This window comes from Saccopteryx leptura, chromosome 1 (genome assembly GCF_036850995.1).
Source record: "Saccopteryx leptura isolate mSacLep1 chromosome 1, mSacLep1_pri_phased_curated, whole genome shotgun sequence".
NCBI lineage: Eukaryota > Metazoa > Chordata > Mammalia > Chiroptera > Emballonuridae > Saccopteryx > Saccopteryx leptura.
This window is the reverse complement of record NC_089503.1, coordinates 289,986,557-290,008,384: the sequence shown is the minus strand read 5'-3', so window position 1 is coordinate 290,008,384 and position 21,828 is coordinate 289,986,557. Positions and strand designations below refer to the sequence as shown.

Sequence of the window (21,828 nt, the reverse complement as noted above, 5' to 3'; positions counted from 1 at the left end):
GACTGATGTAATTTTCACCAAATATGGTTCTGAAAATTTATAATAACTTCCAAATGAAGGTGGTCCTGATGTAGGAAGTGTAATAATAGTAATTACCTACTACATGTTCTGTCACAAGTTTATATCATCTCAAAACTAAAGCTGAAAGCAAAATCTTATACTTCTATGTAGTTGCAGTAATTTTATTTACATGAGGCAAAAAATGAGCAAAAATAGGTCATTTTTGCTAGTTCAGCTTTGTCCAACATTTAAACTAAAAATATGAATATGACCCCAAAGGCAATGGAAGTAAAAGTAAAAATAAATGAATGAGACTGCATCAAACTAAAAAGCTTCTGAATAAGATATTTGCAAACAATAGTTCTGAGAAAGGGTTAATATCTAAAATATATAAAGAACTCATACAACTCAACAAAAAATAAACTAACAATCCAATTAAATGGGCAGAGAACCTGAACTGACACTTCCTCCAAAAAGACATACAAAATGGCTTTCAACTATTAGGGAAATATCAATAAAACCTACAATTAGATAGCACCTCATAGCTGTTAGAATGACTATTATTAATAAGACAGGTAAAACAAGTGCTGGGGAGGTTGTAGAGGAAAAGGAACTCTTGTTCACTGCTGGTGGAAATGTAAACTGGTACAGCCAATAGGTAAACAGTCTGGGATTCCTCAAAATAAATAAGAATAGAATTATCATATGACCCAACAACCCCTCTTGCAAATATCAATCCAAAAAAATTGAAAACATTTATTCAGAAAGATATGTGCAACCCTATGTTTATTGTAGCATTATTCATGTGGCCAACACATGGAAACAACTGAGGTGTCCCTCAATAAATGATTGGATAAAGAAGATGTACACACACACACACACAATGGAATACTATTCAACCACAAAAAAGATGAAGTACTGCCATTTATGACAACATGGATTGATTTTGAGATTATCATGTTAAGTGAAATAAGTCAGATGGAAAAAGTCAAGAACCATATGATATCATTTATATGTGAGATATGAAACTGAGAGCAACAAATGAAAAAAACAAAAACTCATATACACGAACAATAGCATGGTGGCTACCAGAGAGAAAGGGGGTGGGAAACTTCTAAAGGGGGTCAAATATATGGTGACAGAAGGAGACTTGACTTTGGGAGGTAAGAACACAATGCAATATACAGATGCTGTATCATAAAATTGTACTCTTGAAACCTACATAATTTTATTAAACAATGTCATTCCCATTAATTTAAATAAAAAACAAATTAAAATAAAAATGAATAAACTTTAAGTAGACAAAAGATTATTTATAAATTAGCTCTATCAACTTGGATTTGCATCAAATGTAGGTGAGAATTTTCATGTTTACAATCTCATGCAAGAATTTAAGTTTTAGCAGTCTCTGTGGTTCAGTGAAAGCAGCTCTATGCACACAATGCAGATTAAATAGATGGAAAGCTTACCTTCATGGAAACTGAAAAATAAATTCCCATTCCTTGTTTTTTGTTGTTGTCTTTTTTTGTTGTTGAATAACCCGTCTCTTACAAAGAGTTCCAATGTGGTAATATTATTATGCTCGAAAATAAATATAAACACCAAAAGACTTACTTGGGAGTCTGCTTCATTTAGGGTGAGTGATAGATGGTATTTCCAGATACTTAATTATACATCAAGATGTGTACTCTCAAGATTCTTAGTTGCCCATCTGTCCCACATTTGAATTTCCCACTAATAAGGTTATTCCTCAAAGACAAAACCTTATAAATTGAACTCTCAGTATGTCTTAACGAGATAACAGTAAAAGTATAATACTTAAAATATTAGTACAAATGAGGGTAGAGAGCAGTTGCAGTTCAAAGAACTTAAAGGGAACTGAACAATGGAGAGTCAAGTATTGAAAGTTTTAAGTCTCACCTGAATGAGGCACTGAAGGGTAGACCTACACCGACTGAGGCAGTTGTAAAGCACAGATTGTGTGTGTGTGTGTGTGTGTGTGTGTGTGTGTGTGTACATGGAACAGTAATGGGAAATCACTCTGGTTCTACTTTTTGAACTTTGCCTTCCATAACTGGGTTAATGAGGCAGGGATCAGAACACACAATGAGAGCTGGAGATACCATCCACTCTGTGCTAAAGAAAAAAGATAAAAATTACAAAACATTAGACATAGAGGGATAGTTTGATTTGAAATATATTGCATGTGTGCTCTGGAGAAAGACAGCCTGGGTTTCAAATTTAGTGACCTTGGTCAAGTATTTAGCTCTGCCCTGGTTTTCTCATCAGTGAAATGAGTATAATTATGTATCTCTATTTAAAGCTATTTCCATAAATAAATGTGCTAATATATATCAAGTGTTTTAATCTGTGTTTAGCACAGGTAAATTATAAATGTTCTCATTGTTAAAAGAGAACAATTCCTGTGGAGATTTAAGAATTTACTAAGTACATTACATTAAATAAATTTACCTTTGGTTTGCCATCTTTTTTCCTATTTTCCAAATATTTAAAAAAAATGATTTAAATATTCAGTCTTAAAAATACTTTTCTCTCACCTCTTTTCTGCTAGTCAAAGATTTCACATTACACAGTGTCTTGAGAATTTCCTGTATTGTGGTTTCTAGAGCATCATGAGTATTGCTTAACTACACGATTTAACCTTTCTTTTCCTTTTGAATTTCTTCGTATACAACTTTCAGATTCTTAGCCTCCAGTTGAGTTCCGTGATCCAACACCATTCTTCGTAAACCAACACCGTGATTTATCAATATCGACACTGGAACATTTGTCATGGCAGGTATGTTGGCCCGAGTCACAAATTAAGAAATAAATATAAACAGAACAGGTATTGTGTGGATATAGCTAATTTCAGGACAAAGTTTAAGAAAAATATGAAAAATTTTAAGCTTCCTATGTATCAGAATTTTCTGATTAATTTTATTTCTCTGAGTCTTCATTCTGTAATTTAGAAATGACTTGGTGAAGCTTTTCCAACAGGTTTAAAGAGTGATAAATGAAAGGAAAGCTGTAAATTCTGAACATGAACTGAATTTACCATGTTAAATTATGAGTAACATAATTCTAGCATAAAATAAAAAAATAAGGCCAAATATTTAAAATATAGTGCTTACAAATGCTATTTTAAAATTCAGCATTTGTGTTGTAACATCTAAAACCACCCAGGTTAACAGTTTGACACATTAGATTGTTGTTAATGACAACACTCTGCGGGAGTGTGCTAATGTTAATGGAGAATCTCCTAATGCTGAATTGTTTTAGGGAAAATGGTTATAAACAAGTAAGCTGGACTATTAGGAAATACAGTGTTCTTGTAAAACGTGGTTGCTTATGTATCATAATGCAATGTACTCTGAAATGAACCCAGCTCCCCAAGTATTGCCCATGCATTGGTTGGGGTCCCTCTCATCCCCCCAGGTCCAGATACTCCCATGTCTTTTCTTCTCTGTATTAAACCTCTACAAATCCATTAGAACTTGATCTTCCTCAGAGCAATCTCAGAGGACACATGCCCAAGTAGTAGTATCGTGACAATGATAGAATGTGTTAAATAAAGACTCTGGTGTTGGGCAAACTTTCACTTGATTTTTACTTGGGTACTTACTAGCTTTGATGCCTTGAGAAAATAATATTACTAATAAATTCTAAATTTTCCCATGTCCCTAATTGGAATATTATTATCTTCTGATTTTTGTTGAGAAAATAATAGCAAATGTCTGTTATGTAAGACCGTAAAACAGGTCATGGTGCTTATTCATCTCTTCTTACTCCAGATGTCTGAGATTCTTTGCCAAATAAAAAAATGTTAAATCCACTTTCCTGAGACAGAGCTGGCAAAGAAGCAACAGTGTGAATCATTTTACTAACAAATAAAATATACCACATAAATTTTTTTTACTGGTTGAAGTTCTGGATGAGAATGTCTTCATTTTCTAATTATCATTGGCAAAATGGTTGGGTTGTCAAACTGAAGAAATTTTTGGTTTCTCTCCTTGGTTTCTGCTAAAAGAACTTTAGTTCCTGCGTTTGCTCTTTAAGTGATCACCCTAACTCTCTCTCTGTACAGCTTCCCAGACCATTCCGTGGCGGTTGATTGCTGGGATCCTAGGAGTACTGTGCCTTGTGTTGATGATTACTTTGGGAATTTTGTTAAGACATGGTAAGTAAGATTTTCTAGGCGAGTCTATATAAACATCAAAACTGTGATGAAACCATTTAGTAATAAAAGTTTTATTTTACTAATGTGTAACTGTGTGTTATTTCACAAACCTGTATCTAATTAAGTAAATTTCTAATCATTTCTCATAGCACTCACTAAACAAAGTATGCAGCCAACATCATCCCCAGAACCTACTACCGAACCCCAGCAAGGTAGGTTCCATAATTGGGAAAATATTTACTTTGGTAGGACAGGAAATAGTTTCTTGTTTTTCTCACATAGAAGTGTGATGATATATTACACTTAGTAAAATACAAGTTTACCTACTAACTGTAGGATAGTCTCATTTCTTTGTTCTCTACTGTAAGAATTATAAAATAACACTGAATGTGCATCATTTATATATTTAAGTAAAAAGGAAATAATAGCTTGAATTGACATAAGTTTTTCCTATATGGGTGCTCATGTTTAAGTAACATATCAAAAATAAATTATAGTACATGTTAAAGCTAATCCTAATCACCTGTCGGTGATTGCTCATAACTTATACCTTTATATTTCTTTACCTTTGCTTCTATTTCTTGCATGACTCAGAATACAGTGCAGAGATTTCTGCAGATCTGGCCCTACTTTTCCATTGTAAGCCAGCTGTGAATACAATTTTTATTTTATTTTATTTTTATTTTTTGTATTTTTCTGAAGCTGGAAACGGGGAGAGACAGTCAGACAGACTCCCGCATGCGCCCGACCGGGATCCACCCAGCACGCCCACTAGGGGCGATGCTCTGCCCACCAGGGGGTGATGCTCTGCCCCCTCCGGGGCGTCGCTCTGCCGCGACCAGAGCCACTCTAGTGCCTGGGGCAGAGGCCAAGGAGCCATCCCCAGCGCCCGGGCCAACTTTGCTCCAATGGAGCCTCCGCTGCGGGAGGGGAAGAGAGAGACAGAGAGGAAGGAGAGGGGGAGGGGTGGAGAAGCAGATGGGGGCTTCTCCTGTGTGCCTGGCCGGGAATCGAACCCGGGACTTCTGCACGCCACGCCGACGCTCTACCACTGAGCCAACCGGCCAGGGCAAATACAATTTTTTAAATGTATTTTTCCAAATTCTCTCCAAGTTGTCTCATCATCTTCTGTGATCATACAAAATTTTCTCTTTTTCTTCTTGGGGCATTTTCCACCTTTACTGAGATATAATTGATGTATAACACTGTAGAAATTTAAGGTAAAATATGTTGATTTAATATACTTATATATTGCAGTTTGATGATAGCTATAGCAATAGCTAATACCTTCATCATATCACATAATTACATTTCTTTTTGTGTTGAAAATTCTGCTATTTAGCAACTTACAAATGTATAATACAGTATTAACTATAATCACAATGTTATGCAGAAGATCCTTAGAACACTAATCTAACTGGACGTTTGTACCCAACTTCTCTCCATTTACCCCACCTTTCACCCCTCTGTAACCAGCATTCTGCTCTGTAACTTTAGCACCATCTACTTGGCAAAGATTTGAGTACACATCATATATTGTTACTCCTGTCTCTGAGGTTAAATTGCTCAAGACATTATTACTGGTTAACTGTATGATAAGACTTCACACTGTTTAACATACCTTCATTTTGAAAAAAATATTTAAAATATATATCATCATTCTCCCAATGTACATATTCATGTCTGATTCAGGAAATATGCCATTGTCTTCCTCTCTTAAAAATCTTTCATCTGCCTGACCAGGCGGTGGTGCAGTGAATAGAGCATTAGACTGGGATGAGGAGGACCCAGGTTCAAAACCCTGAGGCTGCCAGCTTGAGTGTGGGCTCATCTGGTTTGAGCAAGGCTCACCAGCTTGAGGCCAAGGTCACTGGCTTGAGCAAGGGGTCACTCAGTCTTCTGTAGCCCCCTGGTCAAGGCACATATGGGAAAACAATCAATGAACAACTAAGATGCCCCAACGAAGAAGTGATGCTTCTCATCTCTTTCCCTTCCTGTCTGCTGTTTGTCCTTCTCTCTGTCTTTCTCTGTCTCTATCACACACACACACACACACACACACACACACACACACACACACACAATCTTTCATCTAATTCACTCTTTTTTATTTTTTTACAGAGACAGAGAGTCAGAGAGAGGGATAGATAGGGACAGACAGACAGGAACGGAGAGAGATGAGAAGCATCAATCATTAGTTTTTTGTTGTGACACCTTAGTTGTTCATTGATTGCTTTCTCATATGTGCCTTGACCATGGGCCTTCAGCAGACTGAGTAACCCCTTGCTCGAGCCAGCGACCTTGGGTCCAAGCTGGTGAGCTTTGCCTAAACCAGATGAGTCCGCACTCAAACTGGGGACCTCGGGGTCTCGAACCTGGGTCCTCCGCATACCAGTCCGATGCTCTATCCACTGCATGGTCAGGCTAATTCACTCTTATTTACACAACAGAGCTTAACATTGGGTCACTTTCTACACTCAGCTACAAGATATTTTAGCATACTGAATTTCTTCAGTATACTTACACAAATTAGCATTAAATATAATTAATAAATGATTAAAATATATAATTCTGATACTTTTTCTAGGATATATATAATATGCATGATTCATTCACATGACTATCCTCTAAAGTTTGATATATGAAGTAGATTCTCAAAGAATATGTGCAGAAAGACATAACAAATAATATTTGAATGAGTAAATAGCACTTAAAAAATTGAATCTCCAATATCATCAGTCAAGTTTCATTTTTTCTCTTAGGCTCTGGTTGCTGTTCTTGCCAAGAAAAGTGGGTTGGACACAAATGCAACTGTTACTTAATTTCCAATGAAAGAAAAACTTGGGCTGAAAGTAGGAATTTCTGTGCTTCTCAAAATTCCAGTCTGCTTCAGTTGCAAAACAAAGATGAACTGGCATGTATTTAGTTTTGGTTTCTTATATTTCCTTTGGCTTAGGATAACATATTACCTAAGTAAGTTGATTCCTTTGATTCAAGTCCTTATCAGATTGTAAATGTATGGTTATATTTGAACTAAAAATGACTTGCTAATTTTTATACTTTAAAACAATCATTATAAAACCAACAAAATTTTTCAAAACTTTATATTACAAGAATAAAAATCAAGATAGATGCCAGAGAAAGTACAAGAGGCATTTTAGAGAGAAATCAAAGAAGAAATAATGTCATTTTATTCAAAGAACCAATTAAGCAAGTTTTTAATTTTCAATTATTTGATTAAATATATCTATTTGTAGTTATATAACTTTTGTCATTATTCTGGGATATAAGGTAGAATGGATATGGAGAGCATGATTATAATAGTTACCTAATTCTTTAAAAAATGAAAGATTTCTCCAGTTTCATGAGGAAGCTATGCTGAATAGGAACGGAGAGAGATGAGAAGCATCAATCATTAGTTTTTTGTTGTGACACCTTAGTTGTTCATTGATTGCTTTCTCATATGTGCCTTGACCATGGGCCTTCAGCAGACTGAGTAACCCCTTGTTCGAGCTAGCGACCTATGTCCAAGAATTATTCCTCAAGATGCGGTTGATTTGGAATCAGATTTGATTGTTGATTCCTTGTGAAGGAAGTGTTCCATGAAAATCTAACCCATTACAATGTTTTCCATTCATTCAAGAAGTGAGATTTTGAAATCTTTTCTCCATACATGTATGGATCTTATAGGTTAGAATGGATCTTTTTTTTTAAATGAGACATGATTATACCTCTTAAACTAGAAATGATTTCATTTGAATAATTTAGAGTCTAAACATGATTCTGGATACCAGCTTTCTTGAAAGTACTTTATTTTCAGAGTAGATTTAAATTAAATTATTATGTTTGTTTCTTTCCAAGCAGAATTTTATAAAGACCAGTAAATCTTTTTATTGGATTGGACTCTCTTACAGTGAAGAACATCAAACCTGGTTGTGGGAGGATGGTTCTGCTCTCTCCCAAGACCTGTAAGTTTCTGGCAGTCAAGGTTTTTCTGCCTTATGAGTTTATTCTTAGATCTTAATCAGAGAATATAAATTCCAGAAACACTGCAGCTAAGATGACCTATCTGGAGCATGAGTACACAGAAAAGATAATACAGAGAGGAACAATTTTAGCCTTATCTAGAGCATCCACGTATATGCTAATTGACATGAGTTTATTGTACTTGTGCCCATAAAAGAGGTTTTGACTTTCTTTTTTTTTGTCTTGGTAACAGCACTTATATGACTAAATAATTAGGAACAGCATAAGAAATAAAAAAAAAAGCTGCTTTCACACACAGAAGCTGTTCAAGGAAAACAAGATAGCTATTTTTTTCTTTATTCTGGTGGGACCCAATCTTTTTCCATGTTTCAAATATCTCAGGCTTATCTTCTGTATATTTGTATTCTTAGACTCTCACTTCCGTTCATAAACATGGTATTTCATACACTGACAAACTTTATGCTGTGATTTATTTTCCTAGACTAAATTAGCAAATACATCTTTAAATAAAACAGAAGCAAAGATGATCATAAATTAACCATGAATAACAATGGCAAGAACAAAAAAAAAAAATGTCCTTGCCTCAATGATATTGATAATTGAGGCAATAACTGAGTTTTTGTAATACTGTTTTTGAAATTGTAAAAACTGTGGCTATTGAATAAAAAAATACAATGAATCAATATGTTAATATTGCATTTGAATGCTTTAAAAAGTTCCATCATTGGGTAAAAAGCACCGTCCCTGAACATTTTCATTTTCTTTTCTTGTATGGTAACATTTTATTTTTCTTTACAGATTTTTATTACCTCAGGGTGCAAGTACAAGGAACTGCATAACATATAGCACAAGCAACAGCGTTTTGGATGATTCCTGTGAAGAACAAAATCGTTTTATCTGTAAACAATGGCTTACTTAGGTGTTTATTAAGGCATAAGGGGTGGGCAATGAAGTCCAGTATTACTAAGAATGGTAAGTTTACTTCTTACATTATTATTAATTACCTACTTCTGGGATCTATAAAATATTTCTTACTATGTCTTATCATACAATTTTCATATGCTATATTTGAAAACATGTGCTTTAAAATTTATGAAATTTGTGCATATATACCTAAAATTATCAAGATAAATAATTTCAGGCCCTGGCCGGTTGGCTCAGCGGTAGAGCGTCGGCCTGGTGTGCGGGGTACCCGGGTTTGATTCCCGGCCAGGGCACACAGGAGAAGCGCCCATTTGCTTCTCCACTCCCCCCCTCCTTCCTCTCTGTCTCTCTCTTCCCCTCCCGCAGCCAAGGCTCCATTGGAGCAAAGATGGCCCGGGCGCTGGGGATGGCTCCTTGGCCTCTGCCCCAGGTGCTACAGCGGCTCTGGTCGACAGAGCAACGCCCCGGAGGGGCAGAGCATCGCCCCCTGGTGGGCATGCCGGGTGGATCCCAGTGGGGCGCATGCGGGAGTCTGTCTGACTGTCTCTCCCCGTTTCCAGCTTCAGAAAAATACAAAAAAAAAAAAAAAATTTTAGCCCTGGCTGGTTGGCTCAATAGTAGAGTATCGCCTGGTGTGTGTGGAAGTCCCAGGTTTGATTTCCATTCTGGGCCCACGGGATAAGTGACCATCTGCTTCTCTACTTCTCCTCTTTCTCTCTTTGTCTCTCTCTCTTCTCCTCCTGCAGCCATTGCTCTAATGGTTTGAGCAAGTTGCTTCCAGGGGCTGAGGATGGCCCCATGGCCTCTCCTCAAGTGCTAAAATAGCTCGGTTGCTGAGCAACGTAGCAGCAGACCCAGATGAGCAGAGCATCCCCAGGAAGGGGGCTTGCTGAGTAGATCCGGTTAGGGTGCATGTCTCTCTGCCTCCCCGCCTCTCACTCTCTCACTTAATAAAAATAATAATAATTTTATAAATATTTTGATTTAACACATATGATAAATATTGAGTATGATATATTTTCATGTATACATTCTGATAAATTTTCTCTGCAGAAATTTAAATAAAACATTTACATCAAATAATATATATCCATATTATTTCAGACCTTTATGTGGAATACTAAATTGGAAATTCCCATCTTCTTGTCATTTTTCTGGAAGTTAGTTCTTTCTGGCTATCTATGCATCTGTCTGCTTTTACGTAGAACTGAAAATGCCATAAGACAGTTTCCTCATGTGTATCTTCCAGCTACAGAGGGAACACATTTCTGTCTTTTCTTGATGCTCCTGAATTCTGTAGAAAGATTTTAAGTCTTTGGTCTTTGTGCTTCCTGTTTTATTGCTTTCAGGGTTTGCAATGATAAAGAAACTCCTAGCCCTGATACATAAACCGACAATACCTGTTTATTTACTCCATTCTTTTTTTTGGGGGGGTCTTATGCTTATTACAGGGGTCCCCAAACTACGGCCCGCGGGCCGCATGCGGCCCCTGAGGCCATTTATCTGGCCCCCGCTGCACTTCTGGAAGGGGCACCTCTTTCATTGGTGGTCAGTGAGAGGAGCATAGTTCCCATTGAAATACTGGTCAGTTTGTTGATTTAAATTTACTTGTTCTTTATTTTAAATATTGTATTTGTTCCCGTTTTGTTTTTTTACTTTAAAATAAGATATGTGCAATGTGCATAGGGATTTGTTCATAGTTTTTTTATAGTCTGGCCCTCCAACGATCTGAGGGACAGTGAACTGGCCCCCTGTGTAAAAAGTTTGGGGACCCCAAAGTTTTAGTAAAAGAGTCACATGGTTATTGAATGTCTTAATCTCTCAGCGATCTTAAGAACCTTTCCCTAAAAGTTACATGTAGAATACAAACAATTCCTTTTTTTGTAGAAGAGGGAGCTACCCGTTGTATAAAAAGGTTTCTGAGTGTGTCATAGAAGGGCAGAGAACACAGTGAGGTCCATTTCTTGAAACCTGGATGGGCTTTTTACAATCTCACAGATTTCAAAAGCCAACTTCATTGTGTTTTTTTTTGGTAAATTGTACAGACATCTTTAAAATTTATGTTAACATATTTATTTATTTACTACTTTTATATTTTAATTAAATGATAATATAATTAAGAGCTCAAATAAATTTTTAATATATATGGTTTCAGGAAGAGGAAAGGTCCTTTTTATCTTATTTCTCAGATTGTAAATATAATAGGACTAAATATTGAACTTTCTTATTTAAAGATTAGTTAGGAAAAATGCACTTAAGTTATATTATGAAAAAAAACAGGACAGAATAAAACATTTTTGAAATATTTGACTTGAACTAAGCAAACATACATTGTACTTTCTGGATATTTGCACTATTTCGACTTTGTTGTCCATGTGATTTCAAAATAATACATTTTAAATTTAATTTAAAACCAGTATAGATAAACTTATAATGAAAATGAATAGTTTCCTGTTCCAACTCTCCCATGTCTCTGTCTTTCTTCCAGAATACAGTTTTCTCTGGAATTCTTGTTTCTTTTGTTTGTTTTTCTGCTTAGAGTGGTTTTCTCTGTAATGAACCAACAATGTTCCGTTTTCATAATTTCTGTCCAGGATAAATGTCAACTGTTTTTATTTAGCAACACCCACATGTAGGTTCAAATTGCTACTTTCCCATCATCCCCCATGAGATATGCAGAAGCTGACTTATCCTTTTCTGATAACAACTTATTACAATTGCAAGAGCAATGAGAAAAGAGGAGATACTAAACATGACAGATGATGTTTAATTTCAAAGAGTTATCTATGTTGCAAATCCTCTTCACTGAGAGAAGAGAGTTTGTTGCTTCCCATTTACAGCTAAGATTGAATTCACATATAATTTGTGAGTATTGCGATGGAAAGTTCTGGCTGAATGGAGGATGTCGGTCACCTATGGCATATATCTCTCACAGCATGGTCCCATCATATTAGTCATACTCAGGCCATGACCATCTGACTCATTTCATTTTAGATATTCTTCCTTCCACTCTTAACCTGCATTCTACTTTCTTTCATCCTGAAAGTATCTTTGTAGTCTTTGGGATAGAAAAGGCTTCTTTTACATAAAGGTTTTTCTACCATTTTCCCCCCTCTGACACAATATTTTTAATGTATTTGATATTAAGTGCAGAAAGACACTTTATTTTTCTTGTTTTGTTTGATATTTTTGTTTGAAATGGGCTAATGCACATATTAAAGGATTAAATTGAATGAATATCTCCATGTTAGATATAAATCAAAAGGAAGAGAGTGAAGAAATGTCTAAGAAACAAACAATAATGAAATAATATGGCAATAGTCAGTGTATATATTCTTAATTTTATCTTGTAACCCTGAATGTATAGCGTAAATGTTATGTATTGGTTCATAAAAAATTATGAGAACTTGAAGAATTTAAAACCATGCATCTTTATTATCTAATATTGTCTTTAGATCAGGAATTAGGATTGGCTTAGTTGCTTACTTATTTGTGGTTTCACAAGCTTGGAACAGGGTCTTTACAAGGCTACCTTCTCATTTGAAACTCAGAGTTTGCTTCCAAGCTCATTTAGATTATTGGCATAATTTTGTTCCTTGTGGTTGTCGGACTGAGACTCTCAGTCCCCAGAAGCCACCCCTCTCCACAGGCACTCACACCATGGCTGCTTGCTTTTTAAAGGCTAGATGCTTTTTAAAGTATCTCTGACTCCTCTTTCTATCTGAATGTATAGTCTTTTTTTAAGTATTCACTTGGTTAAGCTCATCCATGATAATATCTCTTTGATTAATAAAAAATGGGCTAATGTGGAACCTTAATTAAGTCTGAAAAATAGCTTCATCTTTGCCATTTAATGTATTCTAATCACAGAGTAACATTCCATCATACAGGCATACCTTGGAGAAATTGCAGGTTTGGTTCCAGAACTATCTTAATAAAGCAAGTATTGCAGAAAAATGAAACAACTGTTTTGTTGGTACAGAGTCTTGACATCTATTTCTAAAAAATGCAACACTTGCAAATGGCAATAAAAGCAAAGTTCAACAATAGGATGTTTGCCTGTATTCACAAATCCACTAAAATTAAAGGGGATAGTATAATATAGGTGTACACCAGGGCATGGAAATTTGAAGGGGGTCAACTTAGAGATCTGCCTACCACACCAACTAACTCTTTTTTCTTTTTTTTCCAACTAACTCTTAAACATATTTTTACTGCTACTTTATAGTTCATTGAATTTAAACACTGCCTTTGATTTCTGATAAGTAGGAATTTAATTCACATGTCCCAGGACAGGCAATCCTATTTTAGTTACTCCAAAATATATTTTCTTTTTTCTTTTTTTGGATTTTTCCAAAATTAGAAACAGAGAGGCAGTCAGACAGACTCCTGCATGCGCCTGACTGGGATCCACCCAGCATGCCCACCAGGGGGTGATGCTCTGCCCATCTGGGACGTTGTTCCGTTGCAGCCATTCTAGCGCCTGAGGCAGAGGTCATAGAGCCATCCTCAGCACCTGGGCCAACTTTTGCTCCAGTGGAGCCTTGGCTGCAGGAGTGGAGGGGAGAGACAGAGAAGAGAGGGGGAAGGGTGGAGAAGCAAGTGGGCGCCCCTCCTGTGTTCCCTGGCCGGGAATTGAACCTGGGACTTCCACACTCCAGGCTGATGCTATACCACTAAGCCAACCAGCCAAGGACTTTTTCTTCATTTTTTAAAAAAACATCATTTTTTTTTGGTGACAGAGACAGAGAGAGAGACAGACAGAAAGAGGGACAGATAGGGACAGACAGGAAGGGAGAGAAATCAGAAGCATCAATTCTTCATTGCAGCATCTTAGTTGTACATTGATTGCTTTCTCATATGTTCCTTGACTGGGGGGCTACAGCAGAGTGAGTGACCCCTCACTCAAACCAGAGACCTTGTGCGCAAGCTAGTGACCTTGTGCTTCAAGCCAGTTACCATGGGGTCATATCTATTATTCCATGCTCAAGCCACACCCCCCGCTCAAGCTGGTGAGCCTGTTCTCAAGCTGGATGAGCCCATGCTCAAGCCAGTGACCATAGAGTTTTGAACTTGGGTCCTCTGCATCCCAGTTTGATGCTCTATTTATTACGCCACCACCTGGTAAGGCAAAAACATCATTTTTAAATTACAGTCTACATTCAATATTTTGTATTAGTTTCAGAAGTACAGTATAGTGGTTCAACAATCATATATTTTACAACTGTTTCTTCAATAATTCTAGTACACACCTGGCACCATATATAGTTTTAAAATTGTATTGACTATGCTCCCTATTCTGTAATTTAAATCCTTATATAATTTTGTGACTACCTTTTTGTACTTCTTAATTCTTTTACCTTTTTCACCCAGTCCCTCAGTGCCCCTCTATCTGGCAACCATCAGTCTATTCTCTATATATTGTATATGAGCCTGTTTCTGTTTTGTTGATTCACTGATTTTGTTCTTTATAATCTTATGGTATTTGTCTTTCTTGACTGACTTCTTTAGTTACCATAATTTAGGTAATTAAATTTAGGACTGACTTTAGGTCATAAATGGTAAGATTTTATTTTATTTATTTATTTATTTATTTATTTATTTATTTATTTATTTATTTATTTATGTGTGTGTGTGTGTGTGTGTGTGTGTGTCACCAGTTTTTGAATCTACTTGTCTATTGATTGACACTTGGGTTGCTTCCATATCTTAGCCGTTGTAAATAGCACTGCAATGAACATGAGGATGCCTATATCTTTTTGAATTAGTGTTTTGGGTTTCTTTGTATATATACCCAGAAGTTGAATTGCTGGATCATAAGGCAATTCCATTTAAAATATTTTAAGGAACCTCCATACTGTTTTTCACAGTGACTACACCAATCTGTGTTCCCACCAGCAGTGATGAGGGTTCTCTTTTCTCCACCTCCTCACACTTGTAATTTGTTGATCTATTGATGACAGCCATTCTGACAGGCATGAGGTAATATATCATTGTAGGTTTATAGTTACTCCAATATATTAATTCTTAGTTACTCTATTAGTAACATTTAAGTTTGCCTAATAAAGATACAGTTATTTTACAGTTTGATTGGGACTTTTTGTTTATCTTCAGAAATTCTTGAGCATCAATTTTTTTCTCTAATTTTGCACCTATTGAATCATTTCTCTTTATATCCTAGTGCATAGGTTACAAGGCATTTTGTACAGAAGAGGATAGTTAATGTTTTTAACTTTTCAATAGTCTATGTTGAAACTACTCAACTCTGCTGTTGTAGTGCAAAAGAAAACATAGATAATATGTAAATGAATGGCTTAGCTGTGTTACTAAGAACTTTATTTAGAAAACTAAGCAGTGAGACAAATTTGCCTCATAGGTCACAGTTTGCCAACCCTTGTCAAAGTGTGTAAAATAATATTATATAGGCACCAACCCTAATCTCCACATTGTCTTATCCTTGTTTAGGTCTAAAACAACAGTTGTAAATGTACATATAAATTTTACAGTACTCAAAAATCCATAAAGTATGTTTTATAACCAAATGCAAGATGTCCACCAATGATCCCCATCTTCAAGTTCACATACCTTTGAGTAATTTCCTTCCACGTTTTCTCAAGGTTGATCTGTGTAACCAGTGTGACCAGTGAAATACAGTAGAAATGTTAGTATTGCCACTTCTAAGTCTAGTGCATAAAAGACAGTGTGGCTTTCTTTTTTTTCTTTCTTTCAGATCATTTGACATGGGAAAGCCAGATATCATATCATAAGCAGCCCTGTTGGGAGAACCATATGACAAAGAACTGAAGCTTCTTATGAACAACTGGCAATGAAATAAAGTCTATTTCTAACAGCTATGATGAGTCTCTCTTGAAAGCCAACTTTCCAGCCCTAGTCAAGCCTTTGGATAACATAGCCCCAGCCGGCATCTTGACAGCAACCTCATGAGAGAACCTGAGTCACAACCATTCTGCTAAGTTGTTCAAGGATACTTAATCCTTAGAAACTGTGTAATAGAATAAGTGTCTATTTTTTTTAAGTTGCTGTCGGAGTTAGTGGTAGATTCACTGATAAAGACCCATCTTAAGAAAAAAAAGAAAACAAAAATAAAAAATGATCGAAAGGTGTTGACAATTTCTGAAAGTTCCTGAAAGAACTTCCTCCTAGAAGTTCTAAGTCTCAAAATTTCCTTTATATAATCACTGCTACTCATTTTGTTTTCAGTATAGTTGACCCTGCTGCAGTATCCAAATAAGCCCCAACTGATTTAAATCAATCAACATGTCTAATCCAGCAGCCACAGTAATTCACATCTAGTCTAGTCATCATCAATAAGATGGGTACGAATTCTTGATGACTCTTACAAGAATTTGAGAAAAAAATGTGACACAAAAGAGTTTACATCACATTATTTTTGTTATATAAATTTCAAAACCAGGCAAAACTAAACTGTAGTTCACAGTAGACATCAAGAGAATGTGAGAGGTAATGGTGGTAATACATATATATATATATGGAAGGAGAAAGAGGATGTAACTGCAAGTTTAAACAAGGAAAGATCTTGGTGATCTTGGAAATGTTATATTTCTTGAAATGGGTGGTAGTTGCAGGGGTTTTGAATCTGATGGTTATGAAACCTTATATTTTCATTACTTATATATAATAAGAAAGTTATATATAAAAGGTGAGAAGAAAGACTGTTAATTTTTTTCTGTCTTAGATTTTGATATGAGGCGGGTCTGTTATCTATTTCTCATTGTATAGTCACCACAGTTCTGTATTTTTAAGTCCTAGTAACCTTATACAATCTTGTTCAAACTTTTTGTTGGGTCTTTTCTTCATGTGTTTCTGAAGTTTTCTCTCCCTTCTCTGTGGCTCTGTTTTGTTCCAGAGTAGATTGGGGACAGATGCAAGTATTACCTCCTTTCTAATGGCTCAAAATTTTAAAAGTGAACTGGGGTCTGTGATTGTCAGAATCCCAGTGTATTTCAGTTACAGAGAAGATATGAATCAAAACTTTCTCAAACCAAGTATCACAGAGCTACCTTTGTGAGATATTGAAAAATAATATTTCAAAATTAAGTTGAACACTTAATTTGATTGGCATTGAATGGACTGAACAAATTATATGATTACTACTTTTACTTTAAAATACTCATTATAAAAGTGCATAGACCTAAAGAAATTATATGAATAATATAAAATTATAGTTTTTGGAAAAAAGGTATAAAACACTTGAGTAAATTTATATTATATAAAAAGGCAATTATTAAACATTAAGCTATAAACACCTGTGTTTCTGTGAAAATGAAATAGTCTAAATCATAAATAAAATATATTTATTCAATATTCTTACCACTTGACGTATCCTTTATATAAACTTAATAGGTACATGTTTTGAATTTTAGTTTTTAGAGAGAAAAAAGGCAATCATAATTCTACCACTTAGCTTCATTCAATATACAATAAAATTTAATTATTTTCCTTTGTTTTATTCAACAAAGAAACTTCTTTGAATCATAATAATTTTAACTTTTTTCTATCATTTGGTTTAAATTAATTAAAATTGTCTATGTCTCTGAAATAATATGTGGAACCATATTAGAAGTATGAAAATAAAAATTAGTCCATTCTTTCAAGAAGGAAGGTTTTGCTATGGCTGCATTCAGAACCTGTACTGACTGAGTGTACAAACTACCGGACATACCCACAATGTATTATTGAATTCAGATGTCTTGAGATGGCGTTTCTAATTCCTTAGGAACGATATGTGGTTTAAAATATATAAGTCTGATCTCTCCTAAAATACGTCCCGTTTGGTGGTGATTTATACTGCATTATTGAATGTGAAAAAATAATGAAGAAAAGATGAAAGAGAGAGAGTGAGTGATGAGTTGTGTGATTATTCTCTTACTATAATGTTGGAGCACAAGGGTAAAGGGCGGAGTTGATGGCATACATTCACTTTATTTGAAATGCAAGATGCCCAAAGTTGCAGAGGCAAAAAACTAAGTAAACAAATATTGTGTCATTGAGGCTGCAAAGAAAGGGATTCCTTTCCTGTGTTTGGCTCTGTTCCCAAGCAGAACTTTAGGAACTCCCTACCATCTGTGTACTGGGTCAGACACTCAGCAACTGATTCTGGGAGGATGGCTCCGCTTTCTCCCATAATTTAAATGTCTCATAGTTTAACTGCTTCTCTGTTTTGGTTTTGTTTTGTTTTAGTGAGAAAACAATTCACATTTCACAAAATTGCAATACAAATAAGGTCTCAGAGTATAAAATTTGAGATAAAAAAAACAAAGGAAACAATAGTAATTTATTTCCAGCCAGATTATCCCAGTAGGCTCAATGGATAAAATGTTTTTGTGTCATACAAATTTTAGTTTCTGTTCACTTGTAACATGTTGTGGGTGCACGTATCCCCCCACCCCCACCCCATACACCATCTCTATTTTATTATCCTGTAGAGTGCAGGGAATGGGGATATTTATTAAACCAAAAATACTATATTTGTAAGAAACAGCTTATTTAATTGCCTTCTCAGGAAAATGGAATACTGATATGATTAAACATAGAAGTTCTTACATTCTCTCAAACCATGCTCATTACTATTAGAAGGCAGTGAAACACACCAAAGTTTATTTTATCTCCTGTAACAAATATATAAATAAATTTGAAGTTATTCATATTGTTAATAACTAAATTAATTTTTCTACTTTATATAAAGAGAAAAATTATTTTAAAAAATTTATAATTTTATTAGATTTTGAATCTTTTGCTTTGAAACCTTGTTCACACAGTGACTGCTTTCATATTTGCCCCAAAGCAATATAATCTATTCTCTGGTCATTTTTTTTTTAAATTTATTTTTCTGAAGCTGGAAACTGGGAGAGACAGTCAGACAGACTCCTGCATGCGCCTGACCAGGATCCACCTGGCCCGCCCACCAGGGGGCGATGCTCTGCCCCTCCAGGGCATCGCTCTGTTGCTACCAGAGCCACTCTAGCGCCTGGGGCAGAGGCCAAGGAGCCATCCCCAGTGCCCGGGCCATCTTTGCTCCAATGGAGCCTCGCTGCGGGAGGGGAAGAGAGAGACAGAGAGGAAGGAGAGGGGGAGGGGTGGAGAAGCAGATGGGCGCTTCTCCTGTGTGCCCTGGCCAGGAATCGAACCCGGGACTTCTGCACGCCAGGCCGACACTCTACCACTGAGCCAACCGGCCAGGGCCTCTCTGGTCATTTTTGTTCAGCCTTTTTCACTTTTTTCTCTTGGGTGTTTTTGGCTTATGCTTCTCAGTAAAGGAGTTATTCACTTGTCCTTTATTTCCTGATCAATCCAGAAAACATGTTCCTTAAATATCATGTGTTATATGTTTTAAAACTTACTTTTATGATAATGTTGCACATATATCTTAAGAAACTAAGATTGAGATTATTTTGCATCTAATTGTATATTTTAAACAGTGAAAATACAATTGAGACACATATGACTTGATTTTACCATTTTACCTTGAATGGACCAATGCAGAATAATAAAACCCTTTCATTTATTCCTAAAGGTATACGGACATTGTGATCATGAAACCAAAAATCATTTTACTCTTTTTTTTTTTGGTGACAGAGACAGAGAAAGAGACAGAGAGAGGGACAGATAGGGACAGACAGACAGGAAGGGAGAGACATGAGGAGCATCAATTCTTCGTTGAAGCTCTTTAGTTGTTAGTTGACTCCTTTCTCATATGTGCATTGACTGAGTGGGGGAGAGAAGTACAGTAGAGCAAGTGACCCTTTGTTCAAGTCAGCAACCTTGGGCTTTAAGCCAGTGACCTTTGGGCTTAAGCCAGCCACCTTTGGGCGCAAGCCAGCGACCTTGGGCTCAAGCCAGTGACCATGGGGTTATGTCCATGATCCCATGCTGAAGCCAGCGACCTGGTGCTCAAGCTCACGAGTCCACGCTCAAGCCGGATGAACCTGCACTCAAGCCAGCGACTTCAGAGTTTTGAACCTGGGTCCTCTGAATTCCAATCCGACGCTCTAAACACTATGCCACCACCTGGTCAGACCATTTTTACTCTTGAATGAAGTGAGATATAAGAAGAATGAAATTAAGTTATATGATAATAGATGCAAAATATAAACATCATATTTCAAAATATTTGAAGCCTAAAATAAGTTCTAAATTCTGCCTCTTGGAGATTTAATTTTTATTTTTACATAACTTTAATTGATTTGCCAAAGAAAAACTTGATTTGTTTTAAAAATCCATAATTCAAAATAACTTACTTTGAAAATCCACAATTCTCTTTCCTACTTGTCTTTACCTTGGTTGGCTCCAATGGACAATTGATTCTCATGCTGTGTTTTTAAATTTTTTCAGCTTATTCTATAAAAGTGTAAAGGAATTTTTTTATTTTATTTTCCAGCTAAGGATGAATCTTGGACTTCTTTTGTCTAACCAAGTCAAGGTTCAGAAATAGTCCTTTTCTAACTAACCACAGGGTTAGAGCATGTTCTTTAATTTACTAATTATTGTTATTAATTTATTCCTCAGGGCTCACAAGGATTATTGCTTAGTGCAGGAACCAGTATTGTTTGACGGTGTTAAACAGGAAGGATGCATCTTTTCTTAAGGGAAGAGAAGCTTTCTCTCATAATTTAAATGTTTTGTAGTTTAACTGCTCTTCTGCTTTTTTTTGTTTTTAAATCTCCAGATAATAACAAGAATGGCTAGAATATAATTCGAGAACAGAAAGTGCACAATCCTCTCTCACAGAGCATGAGGTTTTTTTAGAAGTTTACTCACTTCCCATTATGATTGAAGATATTGAAGAAAGGATACGCTGAGTTGAGTGTTACCTGGGTGTCTCCCAGAGCATCCTCTCCCCTCTCAGCATGTTTTTATTCCTGTCAGTGGCACCTGTCCTGTCGCTCTGACCTCTCCTTTTGATGTTTCACCTCCCTCTACCATTAACTTACTTTCCCTTCCCCCATGTCAGGGGAGTTTTCTTTTAGTCTTAAAAAAAGGAAACACCTTTATTACACATTGTTTTTCAAATATGCATCCCAAAAGGGTCCCTGCATTTTAGAGAGACAAGAGGAGCTACAATCTTTATAGAAAAAATCTACAGCATCACTGGAATGAAGGCAACTACTCTTCTGGCAGATCTAGGGGGACATGAAGGCTCCAGGCACAGAGATGCAGTGATCCACCTCGGACAACAGACAGAAGTCCTCAGGGATGTGAGCGGCACCGTGATAACTCTGCTGCAGTGGAGATGGGTGCCAGGGGGTGGGTAATTATATAGAAATAAAGCATGTATAGTTCTCATGACCAATATGTATAGAAGTTACCAACTCTTCAATACGGTGACACAAAGAATTGGGTTGTTAAACCAGACTCATAAACATTCTCAGAGATTTTAGTCAGTATCAACTTATACTAGTAATTTCAATGGGACAATACTTGTGAGGTGCAGGCAGGGCAGTGAGATGTCTAGGCTTGCAATCGGCTCCCTTGTCTTTCTTTCCACCTTAGGATGCACTCTGATCCAGACTAACAGAATAACAACTGAGGTCTCTATGGAAGGTGTGTTGGTACCATATGTATAAAAGGTGATGCTTTGGTCAGGATACACCTCTATTTCATAGTCAGATGGAAATAAAGTTTATGTGACATTTTCCAGGTTGTGGTACTCAATAAACTCATAGATTCTAGGCCTATCTTTTGTTTTGTTTTGTGTT

General features: G+C 36.1%; 1 protein-coding gene across 1 annotated transcript; it reads left to right on the top strand.

The window, feature by feature from the left end:
* The first annotated feature begins 2,677 nt into the window (after window positions 1–2,677).
* Window positions 2,678–17,371, top strand: LOC136389380 (natural killer cells antigen CD94-like). The gene is made up of 7 exons (XM_066361185.1): window positions 2,678–2,800; window positions 4,088–4,180; window positions 4,330–4,392; window positions 6,943–7,094; window positions 8,045–8,148; window positions 8,966–9,139; window positions 15,822–17,371. The coding sequence occupies exons 1-6, from the start codon at window positions 2,794–2,796 to the stop codon at window positions 9,084–9,086; spliced, it is 540 nt and encodes a 179-aa protein (XP_066217282.1). The 5' UTR covers window positions 2,678–2,793; the 3' UTR covers window positions 9,087–9,139; window positions 15,822–17,371.
* The last annotated feature ends 4,457 nt before the right edge of the window (window positions 17,372–21,828 follow it).